This window comes from Sceloporus occidentalis, unplaced genomic scaffold (assembly GCF_023333645.1).
Source record: "Sceloporus occidentalis isolate IW3139 unplaced genomic scaffold, rSceOcc1.0.p SCAF_129, whole genome shotgun sequence".
Classification (NCBI taxonomy): Eukaryota; Metazoa; Chordata; class Lepidosauria; order Squamata; family Phrynosomatidae; genus Sceloporus; species Sceloporus occidentalis.
The window spans coordinates 544,218-558,795 of NW_028317109.1; the positions used below are offsets into that span (position 1 = coordinate 544,218).

Below are 14,578 nucleotides of genomic sequence, written 5' to 3' on the forward strand. Positions count from 1 at the left end.
TTTTGGTGATGAAGGCGCAGTGCGTTAAATGCAAAAGGCAAATAAAATGGCCAATTTTGCACAGTATCTGCCGCGTCTTCACTTTCAGAAACTTATAGCGTATGACTGAATTGGAGCGCAATTAACTAAAGTAACACACCATTTTAGCTTGGAAAATACGGCAATTTAGGAGAAGTGATGGTTAACCCTTTAATGATTTATCTTAATTTGTTGAATTTTCTCTCTGCTCACTTATTTTATGAGAAAGTTTTAATCTCAGCATTTCGCTAATTACTGCTCTTGCTATCAGCCGGCTCTGTGGGAATTGAATTACTGCTGAATTTTAAACATTTGATGATGACCCAAATCACTTCAGTTCTCTAAATGTTTAGGAGGTTTATCCGCTGAACGGTGAGTTGCAGAAGAAATTAAATATTTTTGGGGACATTAACTATGGCGGGTTGTGACGGGTAACCCCTGGGAACTGCCAGAAATAGTGAGTTGGGACTTAAGAGTTTAGAATGCATTATCCAGGGCCAACCCTGCAGGAGACACATCCCAGGGTTAGCCTGATGTGACCGTCAATCTTACTTTTTAACAGTCAGTGTTATTACTTTTGATACTTCGTTTAAAAGATGGCATCGGCTGATGTCCGCAGCAGCCTGTGGCAGGTCCAGCATTAGCTAATAAAATTCAGGTCCTTGGGTTCTCTGCCTTCTCCTCTCATCAACTTTACAAAAGCTACCTAAACCAATCAGAAATCATAAGCAACTTAAAAAAAAGGGCGATTGCTCAATGGGATGGAATAATCATACAGAAAGAAGGAAGTTCTAGCTATACTAGAGAGAGAACAGAGAGGTGACAGAGAAGAAACGGGGATAGAAAGAGAGGGAGAAAAAGAAGAAATGGGGATAAAAAGAGAGGGAGAAAACGAAGGAAGAGAGGGACTAAGAAGAGAGAGATTGGAAAGGGAGATGGAGAAGGGGAGAGATCAGAGAGAAGGGGAGAAGAAGGATAGTGAGAGCAAACAAGGAAGAGGGGAACAGGAAGGAGAAGAAAGAGGGGAACAGAGAAAGAAAATAGTGGAGAAAAGAAGAAAACGAGGAGAGAACAGAGTGAGAAAGAAAAACAAAGGGAGGGGGGACAGAGATGAAAAAGAGAGGAAAAAGTGCATGTCGCTAGTAGAAATATCATTGTAAAATTCTTCTGCCAAATGCCTGCAAAGCATAAAATTTGTTCACAAGGCGCTTCTTTGTAGCTGTATCCGCTGCGGAACGACGGCTATTTTTCATACATGGTTATAGCATTCAAAGGCGCGTGATATCAGGCTCTGGCTGTAGCCCTGGGCATACACTTATCAGGCTGCAGATACGTCTTGCTTTAGTGGCCCATTAAAATACTTCCCATTCTCGGCACGCGCCGCCTCATTGTATTGGAAACAGAAAAATGTCGTATTTAGTCTTCGCTGAAAAACGCTTCTGCAGAGCCTTTCATTTCTTCCTTTGATGCCACCATGCATCACCCGTGAAGAGGGACGTTTTAATCAGCATTCAGTCATTAAAGGCTTCAATCACCAAGCGCACCTCAACGTAATCATTCAAATAGTCATTTCAGAGTCTTTGATTATTGGTTAAGAGATATTTTCAATAACCTGATAGTTGGCGAGAAGACCATTTTCACTCGCCAACTTCAGTATGCATTATGAAGGGCCAGTGAGCCTCTTGGGCAAGAAGGGCCAAGCTGGCCCCTTATAATGAATAGATAATTGCTGAGATGACCCCTACCTCTCTAGAAAACTGTTGGAGGAACCTTAAGGTAAGTTGGACCTTGTAAAATTCTATGAAATTAAGTTATAACCTCAAGAGGAACTTCTGAGGACCCAGTTTGGTGGAGAGTCCATAGACAGCGATGAAGAGGCCACTTGATGACCAGGTCAGTAACAGTCTATCTGCTTTTTTGGGGGGAGGGGGCTCTTCAATATACATTTGGATAATATGATGGCACAAAAATATATACAAAGTAACAAACATATTGATATTAACAAACTGTAAGAAAGATGTCTACCGTTTTATGGCTGTAACACAGATGCTGGGTTGAGATAATATCACGGTAATGATTTACCGTTCAAATGCAAAACAATGTAGCAAGACCATACTCTTAACTCTCTGTGGGCACAACAAAACTCTTTCAAGTGTTTTTTTTGGCCAAAATAAATGTAATTTTGGATTTAACAACATCTTAAATGTAGCGAGGTGTCCTCACGGGAATACGGTTTCTGTGATCGAAGCACGGCGGCGATGCCCGCAGACGGATGTGGCATTTAAAAGACGTGAAGGTTTCACGGCAGGTGAGAGATAAATCGGCAGAAGCGTTCTGTGCCGGGGGTTGAAAGAAAGTCAGAGAATCGAACTCTTTAAAGGTGAGAAGTCAGCCGCTTTGTATCCGCCTCTGTGACCTGAGGATCTGAGTAATCTAGGACTTGGAAGCCAGACATAGGACAAATGTTATAGCAAGAGGTCATAATCTAAAAGTAGGGCGTCAGAGGCTTACATGTAAGGACGTTTTACTTTACTGAGAGGGTGGTAGATAAATGGAACAGGTTCTGAGCAGAAGTGGTAGAGGGTAATACAGTGAGGGTATTAAACATGCATGGGACAGGGATACGGCTCCTGAATCTAAGACGAGACCAACGACTGATTGAGGTTTGAGTCTTTACAGCAGTGAAACCAGGTGGGCAGAATGGAGCCGATCTGCCGGCAAATACTGTTTCTGATGGGATATCTAGCTGTTAAAGGCTAAAATGTATCCAACTCGGATTCTTCCAAAGAATTAAACACTTCTTAAAGACTAAATCAGCAAGGATTTAGGGTATTCTAAATACAGATTGGGGGCAGGCGCAATCTCGTGCTGGACTGCAAATCCCAACAGAATTTCATGTTCATGATGACCAAAAGTATCTTTCCAGTAGGACAACACAATGTCCCCTTTTAACTAAGATTTACATATTCACAATTTATACAGTGGGGCTCCGGAATACTCACTCCTGCCTGCATAATGCATTTTGGGAGAGATTACTCTTTTCGAGAGCCCTACATTCAGAAATCACAACCTGGCTCTTTTCTACTAATACTAATCCTTCTCATTCATTTGCGTTTGTTCTCACATTTGCCCTTATCTACAATATCTAGAGTGAGGAAAAAAAGCCAGAAAAAAAGTATTTAAAAGACCCTGGATGACCACAGAGTCCCTCTGGAACTTGGCACATCACTGGTTATGACGATGTGATATAAAACGAGGAGCGATACACGTAGAACAGCGTAGCTAAAATGCTGGCAATTTGTACATCCTGGAGGATAAGGTCTGTTAACTCTTCTCCGAGACGGTGAGAGCAAAGGGAACGTGTGAGAAGACGGCTCAGGTCCTTTAAGGGCTGTCTATCTATGGCTGGAGTTTGTGTGCACGAATGCTATGGCCTCAAACACTAGGGTTCCCCCCATTAATCTACATGGGAACTGAAACAATACATTTGTATCTCTTTGGAGAAGAACCTTTAGATAAAAGCATACAGTCACAATGTAACATAACAAAGAAGGTCGTCCTTGACCATCAATCAATCCTTTCCAGTTGACATCCAAAAGGCTTGGATACCCGCCGTTTCTTCGTGTTACTCTGATACATAGAAAATGTATCTGTTGGCTTATCTTCTTTTAGGTAGGTGACACGTGGTCAGAAGTTCCCCCCCGTAATGTCAATGACTGAACCGCGACAATAAGAATTAGAGTTTTTCTTGGCTCTCGTTGCTCCTGCTCCTAGGAACCACGTCTTTGTGTTCTGCTGGGCATGGGACAACTGGTACCTCAACAGGCAAGCCCTGCTGCTGGTAGCCGTAATTAACGTTGCCACATGGGAAATGGCGAAGCCTAAACAGAGGCACTTCCTGAATATTCGAAGTCAGTGTTGAGGGTTCTAGGAGCACAGATGAGCCGGGAATGGTAGGAAGTCTACCAGAAGTAACTCTTTGAGGAGCCATACAATGTCCTTCGTGGACATGCCCCGGGTTTCCGGTATTTTCTCTCTCGGCGGGTACCGGTTGATCCAATGGAGAAGTATTTTTTGGAACAGTTTTTCCTGTGAACCAAGAACCGTAAGTAGGGTTCCAGAGGTTGGTGGGCTTATTGGAGCCTCTACTATTGTGCAGCTCCGTAGGTGGGTTTGCTTGGGCAAATATATTGGTGGGCCCTCCACCCACCACTGGGGTGGAATCGACTTGTCTCTGTGGCTCTGCATGTACTTTATTGGGAAGTTTGCCACCTCTGCTGGGTGGCACAGGAGGGGGAGACTTGAGCTTTTGTCTGTCTTCCTTTACTGGCTTTTCAGGCATGACAATAAGGGGTGGAATAACATCAGGGTCATCCGGACGCGTGGGAGCCTTCTCCTCTTCCTCAATCACAGGTCCATATTCCACTGGTAAGGAGGTATTGATCACATCTGGATCCTGCAGTAAATAAATGTAATTATTATACATAACTTCCTTTACATAAAATTTTATAAATATCACCAAAAGAAGTTTCTTTAGTCTTCAATAACACTGAGCCAGATTGTCGGAACATACCAAAAAATTCTTATATTAACCCCCCCTCCTGAAGTCTAGTAACACAGGGGGTGGCTAAAAGGCCATAAATTGGCCCAATCGGATTCTGTACATTAAATGAAAATAGAAGAGACATTACAAGCCGAAGAACAACAACACAGAGATAATATTTAAAGTTTTGTAAAGGTAATAAGATTTCCAGATTTCATAAGCCTCGCTAGGCAGGCGTCCTCAGCTGTGTTTTTTTGGAGTGGACTCCACAAGTGAGTGAGGTCGGGTGTGGGTTCAACCAAGTTTTGCAGAGTCACCCCAAAACATCTTTACTATGTGTTAGTAGGTTAACCAGGCATCCAATCACATGATCTAATGGTAAACATACAAAAAGAACCAAAAAATGTATTTTTCCCCATAATTTCCCCATATATACCAAAGACAAATAGCAAAATTAATTAATAATATGAAAGACTTTTTTTCACATCCCCTCATGGAGATAGTGATGCATTTACGTCGATAAAGTCTATAATTATGCTAAGAACCTGAATATAGGTAGAAAATACAAATGTCCATAAGTATGGCAACCTTTTTTGTATTCCTAGTGCATTCGCTTTTGAGAGCTCCAACTTGTATCGCCCTCATCATTATCCTGGCTGAGGGTGATTAGAGTTCTAGTGATTCTGCCTCAGGTTAGCGTGAGTGTGTGCGAATAAAGCATATTAAAGGACCCGCACACGGTGTCTCTGGGACAGTAAATGCCTCTTTAAGTCTTGACATTAGGAAAACATGCGGAATAAACGGATCCAACGGATCTTATTTGCCGTCAAATTCTATATTTAATTAAATTCTTGTTTAAACTCCCCTGCATGCCGCTGGGGCATTTCTTATTTCATCTCACTCCTTTATACAACCTTTTTGCCACGTGTTTTCGTAGCCGAATGTATTGTGATAAATGGCATTCTGAGCTTTTTCTGACATTCCATTTTCTGATAAGAATTTCCAATTTTTGGCTCAGACAAACTTCCAAGGATCATTGGCTGACTTTTTTGGAGGGTGGGTTATTTTGATGAGTTGGCTTTACCAATATCCAATCTTGTAGCACAGAAAATAAAAGGGGCTTTTTTGGGTTAAATAAATAAATAAAGAATTATAGTCTTGGATGTGGCCAAATATTGGGCAGTAAGTGTTTTTGTTCAACAGAATGATTTATTCATTTTTATATTCTGTAGCAATGAAAAGAAAGGGAGCTTAAAAAAAAAAAAAAAGTAAAAATAATAATAATAAAAATAAATAATAATTATAAATAACATGTTATAAACAACATTATTTTTAATAATAATATTATTATTACTTTGGTGGTGGACAAAAATTGGATGTTAAATGTTTTATTTCAACATTAAATCTAAAAAGTTTTTGTTGAACGGTAACTTTCCTTTTCTACATATAGTTTTTGGGAGATCCTTGCCTTATCCACGTGAGAGTTTCTTTTATGGATATTTTTTTAAAAAATGTGAATTTTTTTAGACCTATTTGTTGATATTTACTGCGGCCAGAATACATTTTTACCCTCTTTTCTTATTTTGTGTCCCGCTGACTTACTCCTTAATCTGTTTGCATTGTCGGTGCGGAGCAGACTGGTTAATTAAACAACAGATTAGGCAGCCTGAGGTTAATGAAATACTGGCATTAATTGATTTATAATTGTCTATTTGATGATACAGCCTTGGTTGGCAGTAAGCCTAGGACTGCAATTCTTCAGAGTCGGGGTAAAACTAATTGTGATCAAATCATGAAAATTTTATGAACCAGAAAGTCTCTTTTTGCCTTTTATTTCTATATGGAAACAACGAAGCCAATTGCAGATAAGAATTCCCAATTAATTTCCTTGGATTTGTACCAGGTGTTCTTACATTTATTCCTTTTATGTTATCTCGGTAACACATCGTTACACGGCTGTTCTATGAATGGGAGATTAGTTTGCAATCACGTTCATTGGTTCATATTCAACATAATATTCACGTGGGATTCTTGACTCTTCCGATCATGAAAAAAAAAATAATTTTAATTCTAACACTGAGATTCCACAGATGTAAATACCTATCGTTCTGTCTACAGACAGGGCTGGGTTTGGAGCACCTGAATTAGGAAGGACAGGTCCACAATGGTGGGAACGGCTGTCCGGTCTATACTAGATGGACAACAAAAACCTAAAGCCCTCTTTCCTCTCCTGATGCCCCTCTTCTGTAGGAGCTCAGAATGTTTGCAGGGAATGAGGGTATCACAGGGTTCTATAGCACCAATAATGTGTTTAAAAACAACAGGAGGTGGTTTTATAAATTGTGTAAACAAATAATAATTGCTTAAAAGCATTTAACCATCTAAAATATAAAAAAATAGAGAGGAGACAATGGGGTGCCATTTGGTCTTATACCGGCCCTGTCTGAAGATGGACCTCTTGAAGAAGGACTGCTTTTATATAATTACGTGTATGAAATCTATGCACAGGGTACTTAATGCACTGATCTGCAAGTTGTCTTCATTTGAAATCAGTCAACGGCACCCAACTAAGTCAACTGAAACAGCCATTCACAAAAAAACCCAAAATGTACTGTTGAGTTGCAAGTTGCGACTCTCCTGTAGAGTTGGGTCAACATCAACTTGACTTCTCTCATGTTCATAGTCGATGTCAAGTCTGTCATGCCAGCTTTCCAGTTGTGTTAGTTTCCGAGTTGTGCAGCCCCCGTTGGGTTTAATTGAGTTTTGGATCCACCGTCCTGATTTTGACAAATTGGAGCCCTTTTCCAGCTCAGTTGAATATACAAAGTGAAGCTCAACTCAACCTGGCATTGAGCTGACTTGAACAGAGAGACAGATCAGGCAGATACACACAGGCCTGGAACACATAACTTTCTTTGATTGCCAGCGAAATTTACTACCCCATGTTATGGAAAGGCCAAATTTTCTGCCCAGCCACCATTATGATCCGGTTCTAAAATCCGGTTCTAAGATCAGGGTCCATGTGTCAGAGACGTAAAGAAGTTAGTTCCGTTCACCGCCCATGTTCTGTGGTTCTATTTGGTTGGTAGCAGAGCTGAAGGATTAATTAGTTACTAAGTATCTACAGTATAAGTTACCGTACCTGCGTGCAGTATTCAATCCGCTCAAGTATGATAGCAAAATTGGGTCGGTCTTCAGGTTGATGTTGCCAGCACTGTGTCATTATACGATACCTAGAACCAGAACAACAGATACACAGAAGCTCACGCTGTGACAATTATATATATATATATAACAAGCTAAGCTTATTCTCTACCTTAACGGGTACCGCCTGGGAGACAGATAGGGTTCACTTAATGTTTTCACCATCTAGTTATGTCCACTCTTCCACCATTCCTGTCTCACTGGAATTTGCCCCCCTTGGCACCAACTCTAACCTCACCCAAGGGGGATTTGAATTATTAGGTTTCTAATATATATATATATTGCCTATTATCAGGGCCGGCCTTAGGGGTGTGCGACCTGTGCGACCGCACAGGGTGCCATGGTAGCAGGGGCGCCTGACCGGGACTTAGATTAAAGCATCGGGTTTTTTTTTGTGTTTTTTTTTTTAAACTTTATTTAACATCATTCATGTTAAATAAAGTTTAAAAAAAAAACGATGCTTAAATCTAAGTCCCGGGCAGGGGCGCCGAGCGGTCGCTCGTGAAGTTCTCGGCAACCGCTCGGCGCCCCTTACTCTCCGTGACTCCGTCGCTGTGGCGGCATCTCATGTTGAGCGCCGGACTATTCCGGCTCTCAACATGAAATGCCGGCACCGTGGCAGAGCGAGAAGACGGACGCCTCCCGCTCTCACCGCAGGACTCCGGCAACAAGGTAAGTGGGGGGGGTGTAGTTTGAAGGGGCAGAGGGGGGGTGTAGTTTGAAGGGGCAGAGGGGGGGTGTAGTTTGAAGGGGCAGAGGGGGGGTGTAGTTTGAAGGGGCAGAGGGGGGTGTAGTTTGAAGGGGCAGAGGGAGGGGGGTGTAGTTTGAAGGGGCAGAGGGGGGGTGTAGTTTGAAGGGGCAGAGGGGGGTGTAGTTTGAAGGGGCAGAGGGAGGGGGGTGTAGTTTGAAGGGGCAGAGGGGGGGTGTAGTTTGAAGGGGCAGAGGGGGGGTGTAGTTTGAAGGGACAGGGGGGGTGTAGTTTGAAGGGACAGGGGGGGTGTAGTTTGAAGGAGCAGAGGGGAGGGGTAGTTTGAAGGGGTAGTTTGAAGGGGCATGGGGGGGTAGTTTGAAGGGGCAGAGAGGGGGGGTAGTGAGGGGGGGCACCAGAGGAGTAGTCCGCACAGGGCGCCACAACGCCTAAGGCCGGCTCTGCCTATTATAATCTGTATACAATATTATATGGGTTTATTTACAGCATAGAATTCAGGGAAAGTAACATAATAATAATAATTTAAAATGAAAGTTGAATCCTGACTACATTACTTTTTAAAGGAATGGAGTAGTCCCCAAAAATTGTGCTTTTTAAAGTCACTCTGAAGAAGCAGCCAGTCATTATATATATATATATATATATATATAAAAGCATACTGAAGTCTCATTCATGAACTCCAATAACTAAAGAATGCAGTAAAATGAGTATGAGTGTATGAGCGCTCATATGCACTGTAGTTCCCAAATTTTTTTATGCCTGTTAACCAATTTAGAATAGGATTTAACCCCAAATTTGCTTTTTATGCAAAAGTATTATTCTTGGGGGACAAAGAAAGATAATTCCTCTCTGTAGACTTTTGGTTTGAGAATTGAGAATTAACCCTTATCCAGTGTCCCAGTAACCTCACAAGGTCACCCTTACACAGGCCCGGGGCAGTTCTTGGGTGGATCCATTCTTCCTCCGCTTGTTACAAACTCCAGTACCTCCTGGTTACTCTTACTGGGATACGGCATGTACCCCAAGGAGAAGATCTCCCACAGCAGGACCCCAAAAGACCTACAACGAAAAAACAGAAGAATTGCGTCAGCTCTCAAATGTTTTCTATCAAAATGGCTGGCAAAATGTATAGGTTATTTATGTTTTTTTATTGTAGGGGTAGATTTTGCGAGTTTCAGGTAAGGACATGCAAGTTCACATTGAACTCGCTTTCCCTCGCCTGTAACTTGCTAAATTTTAAGTCTCAAGACTTTAAGTCTCAAGCACTAGAACCTTAGCATTTGAGGGCATGCAAGTGGAGTTGAGTCTGGTCAGTTGAGAGAACCCTTAACTCAACTGACCGTTCAACTTATTGAGTAGACCCAACAAACTCTTGTTTCTTTCAAGGTTTCCAAGGGGTTTTTTGTTCATACTGTTGGGCACAATGGAATTCTGGGTGAATACTTTTATCTTTTTGTTATATAAATATTCAGTATGGCAGGATTAAACGATCACGAATTGAAGGACAAAGCACAAACAGTTTCCAGTCTAAATATACACACATATTCCCCTTTGATTTTCAAATTATCAAGTTCATGAATTTTAAACACGACTCACCTAATGTGACATGACTTTTGATTAAACTAAAACGAGCCCCAGTTTGTGATTAGACAATGATTAAAAAGTCCAATTTGCTTAATGTATTCACCAAATGACAATAAACAAGGCACAGACCTGTCTTCATTAGGTGCGCGGGGTAAAGTCAGTGGCACTTTTAAGAGGTCATGAGAAAAAACTGAAACAGCTTCAAAATTCTAAAGCATAATAAACGTGAAATGTTATTAATGCATAAAGAAAATGGAGGAAACACAAAAAAAAACTGGACTTGATAAGTTATGAAGATTCTGGCGAAGCAGTACTGATTACGATCAAAAAGTGTCTGAACCAATAGGAATCTCACATATATTCCCTCTGGAAGGGGCGGCGGCGCGGAGGGGGCAGCAGGCGGCTCTGCCCAGGGTTAGGTAAATACACCACTAATCCAAGCCAGACCCCCGGTCTAAACTCATCGAGAGCCACACAGACCCTCCTGGCACCAAACTAGAATTAGCGACAATTTGGTTTCATAAAAATGAATGTTTCATATTTACATTGTAACAAAGATACAAGTTGTATTTTTGATGTCAAATTAGATATGATGAAAGGACTTTTTTTTTTTTGCTCTTGTGTGTCCACGTACCATGTATCGGTTTTCGACGTGAAAATCCCCTCCATGAAGGCCTCGGGGGGCATCCATTTCACGGGCAGCATGGCACAGCCTCCCTTTCGGTAATAGCTGGCCCTGGAAACAGAAATGACTGGGTTATATTTTTGGTGAGACTTCTTAACATCTGCTAGAATATGAATTACGAAGGTTTTTGGATCCAAATCCCTGATTGTCCCTCTTTGCTCACCTGATGCCTCTCTTTTAGGAGGTCAGAATGTTTGCTGGGTATGAGGGTATCGCAGGGTTCTACAGCCCTAAAGTATTTTGCCTTCGGAAATGAGTTGTATTTCCAGGGCAACAACCTATCAGATCCCGCTTTTGTGTCACATGGCAATTAAGAGTCCCAGTAAAATTATAAACTAAGCAAATTGTTACCCGATTTACAAATACTCTTTTGAAGGTTTTGGGCATTTACTAGGAGGTAGGAACCATGTTTCTCGTACTGTGTTCGGTTATAGGAACGTTACATTGAGCCGATTAGGTGGAACGGCATCTTTAATCCGCCACCCAGCACGTATGTATCAAAGGTTAAAGTTAAAATATGGCCGCCACCGTCTAAAGTCTTAAGTTAAGTGCGGAGTTAGAAGTAGCCGTGCGCCAACGAACATGCCTAATGCGCCATAATTACCGGCAATTACTTCAAGGCAGCGGCTGTTTTAATCCACGCGCTATCTGGGCTTTCACGTTCAATTCCGCAAACATAAAAGCCTGAGGTTACTCCAGCGGGCTCTCGCAATACCGACAATTTTGTTTAACCCTTTCAGCACAGAGTTGGGTTGAGAAATGCCCTTGAGCTCCGATTTGGCGCGTCCAGCCGGCACCTCACATCACGTCGCTGCGTGTCTGCAGTGCTAGGAAGCTATTGAGATGTGCATTTGGATTCGTACGAATTTTAATTTTAAAGAAATTTGCCAATTTCCTTAATTCCTACAAATGACCACAAACAAGGGGGGATCTCCAACGGAACAAAGCAGAGAGCTCAGAATTTTTTGGTTGCATTTTGTTTCTTTTTCACGCTCTCTCACTGAGAGATTGTTTCCATGTCTCTTTTCCCGCAGCTCCGCTTCTTCTCTTGCTTCTTCTGTCTTCATTCTTCGCCCCCGCTCCTCCACGGAATCAGCTCCCCTCCGTTCTTCCAAGGCGTGGAGTCGTTTTGCGGAAGCGCTCCGGGAGGCCTGGTTGATGGAGCTGATACCGGGGAGAAGAGGAAGAAGAAAGAGGAACAAGACGAGGCAAGAGAAGAAGCGGAACTGCGGAAAAGGAGACAGGGTGGGTCAGTGGAGAAGGTAGGAAGACACAGAGAGAGAATGAGAGTGTGAGAGAGAATGAATGCGAGTGAGTGTGTGAGAAAGCATGAGAGTGTGAGAGAAAATGAGTGACAATGAATTTTGTTTCCGAATGGAAAAACCCTCAGAATTTCATTTGAAGCAAAAGGACAGAAAACTAAATCCGTTGTCCGAAAACAAACAAACCATGAGTCAAGCGTTAACATGATTAATCGGTTGTTTTTGGCCGTTATATGTAATAATAGTTACTCTTTATTCTTAAAATAAAAAAGCACTTAGCATTTAACCCGTTAATATGAAAATCGAATCAATAAAATAAGTAGAAAAAAATTTGAGGGTTTAATTTTTCGAATTTTTCCGCCTCCATATTTTTTTACGTGATCAAGAGGGGTGGTACATAAATGGAGCAGCCTCCCATCAGAAGTGGTTAATACAGTGAGGGAATTTAAACATGCATGGCTCCTGATGAGGCAAATAATCTGTTAGTATTAACACGCAGTTTTTTTCCCTTTGTATTGAGAATAAAGGAAACATATTTCTTTGTTAGTTTGGGAGTTACCTGTAGATGTCCCGGGCCATACCGAAATCTCCTATCTTGGCGACCCTTCCAGGACCCTGACACGTCAGCAAGCAGTTCCTTGCGGCGATATCCCTGGAAGCGGAGAAAGACATCTTTGTGATAAAGCCCGTCTCGTTCGGTTAACGCAGGCGACGCGGACCTGTATAACGGGACCCCTGTGCCGAAAGCTGCAGTTCTTGGGGGCCCCGTGGCACGCGGGAATCAGCGTTCTAAACAAAACCGTCATTAGCAAGGCTCTTACGCATTTACACCATGCCTGTATCCTTTCCATGCTCCTATTATGAGATCGTTTAGCTGTGTTAATGGGTTTGCCCCCCCCCCCCCCGGCCAGATGATTCCTGCCCTCCCCTGCATGGAAGCCACCCCAGCAGCCCCTCTGGGAGACTAACCTATACCCCAAATACTTCACCCCATTACCCCAATCGCTTGAAGTTTGCCCCAGACCGGTCCGCTTTAAACCGACCAGCAAAGAAATAATCCGGGAATGACTTAAATAATTTAATAAAGCAGATTTGAGGAAATTTATCGATTTTCACTCAGGCGCTCGGCGCAGTTATTTAATTTGATTTTGTGTTTTTCTCCTTATTTTGCTGAGGATTTTAGTTTTCGGTTTCACTGAAGGTTTGTTTTCTCGGCACAGAAAAGATAAACGCGGATTTAATGACAAACGGCCGACGTCTTCTGGTTTCATGGGTGAAGGAGACGTTTCAAGAAAAAAAGTGACATTGATCGTAAAAAAGGGTGTAAATCGGTATGAAGCAGGCGATAAATTTTCTCTATTCCCAACCCCTAAACACCTGCAAAATCCAGTGACCTACAAGGTTTCTTTTACTGTGAGGGTGGTAGATAAGTGGAACAGCCTCCCAGCAGAAATGGTAAAGGATGATACAGACTAGATTGGCTGGATGGGTCTGATCTTCGTGCAAAGCTTATGGGCGTTGGAGATTAAGCGGTGTTTAAAAGGACCCCAAATTCACATGTAAGCAGTTTAAATGTTCTTTAAATCCAGATTGTATTATTATTCTGGTGCCATCGAGAGGTTTAGGGGCTATAGAAGAATCCAGGGGTTTCGGAGTCATAACGTGGGCGACATACCTGTGAATGAAATGGTTTTCTTCGAGATACTGGCAGCCGTGGGCGATGTCTCGGGCCACATTCAGCAAGTCGAGCATCGTAAGCGAAGACGGCTGCGTCTGCAGGGAGGTAAACAATTTACCGGCCGAGACAATTACATGAAAAAAACGGAGGATTAGTACGGGGTCTACTGGCAGAAAAATATATATATATATATATAGCACTAGAATTTTATTAACAACTAAAGGGCAAAACAATATCACAAAACATATAAGAAACATGTAAAGGCGAATCACCAAGAGGCTGCTCATCCATGTTAGAATAACAAGCCTAAAAGTATAAATTCTAAAGTTGATAAGGGGAACAGCCTCCCAGCAGAAGTGGTAGAGGGTAATACAGTGAGGGGATTAAACATGCATGGGATAGACATACGGCTCCTGAATCTAAGACGAGACCAACGACTGATTAAGGTTTAAGTCTTAAACGGCAGACTAGACGGGGGGCCGAAGGGGGCCGGTCTGACTGCAGATTCTATATTTCTAAAAGAATAGTTTGTTACCGAAGCAAGAGAAAAAAAGTACAAAAACAGAAGCTGGGAGGTTTCACTCAATATTTCAGGATATACAATCTATCAGTGAGATACCTCTGTGATGTCAGTTTAATAATAGTGATTGGCTCTTGGTGGATCTGATCAATAAAAACGGAGCTGTTTTGGCAAATCCATTTTTTTAACCTTTCGTGACAGGGGGAGAATCATCACTTTTATGGGCTGCGCATTTGTTTCGTGGCAGGGGGGTAACAATCGGGGTCCCAAAGTGCGACGGCGCCTGGACAACCCCTGCGATCACTCATACGCCTGTTTAAAGCGTAAAGAGCGTAAAGATCATCTCACTCACTCTCCCCGCACGCTGCGTCCGAT

The 14,578-nt window shown here is 42.3% G+C and overlaps 1 protein-coding gene across 1 annotated transcript in view; it reads right to left on the reverse strand.

Annotated features, from left to right (window-relative positions):
• Positions 1–3,754: 3,754 nt before the first annotated feature.
• The window catches only part of LOC149281661 (ALK tyrosine kinase receptor-like), a 168,188-nt gene continuing 157,364 nt past the window's right edge, over positions 3,755–14,578 (reverse strand). The window contains exons 16-21 of the mRNA XM_089499097.1: positions 13,681–13,778; positions 12,565–12,657; positions 10,693–10,794; positions 9,399–9,533; positions 7,704–7,794; positions 3,755–4,474 (exon numbers count right to left, since the gene is read on the reverse strand). Of these exons, the coding sequence (XP_089355223.1) occupies positions 3,755–4,474; positions 7,704–7,794; positions 9,399–9,533; positions 10,693–10,794; positions 12,565–12,657; positions 13,681–13,778 (1,239 nt within the window). The remainder of the gene's footprint in view (positions 4,475–7,703; positions 7,795–9,398; positions 9,534–10,692; positions 10,795–12,564; positions 12,658–13,680; positions 13,779–14,578) is intronic.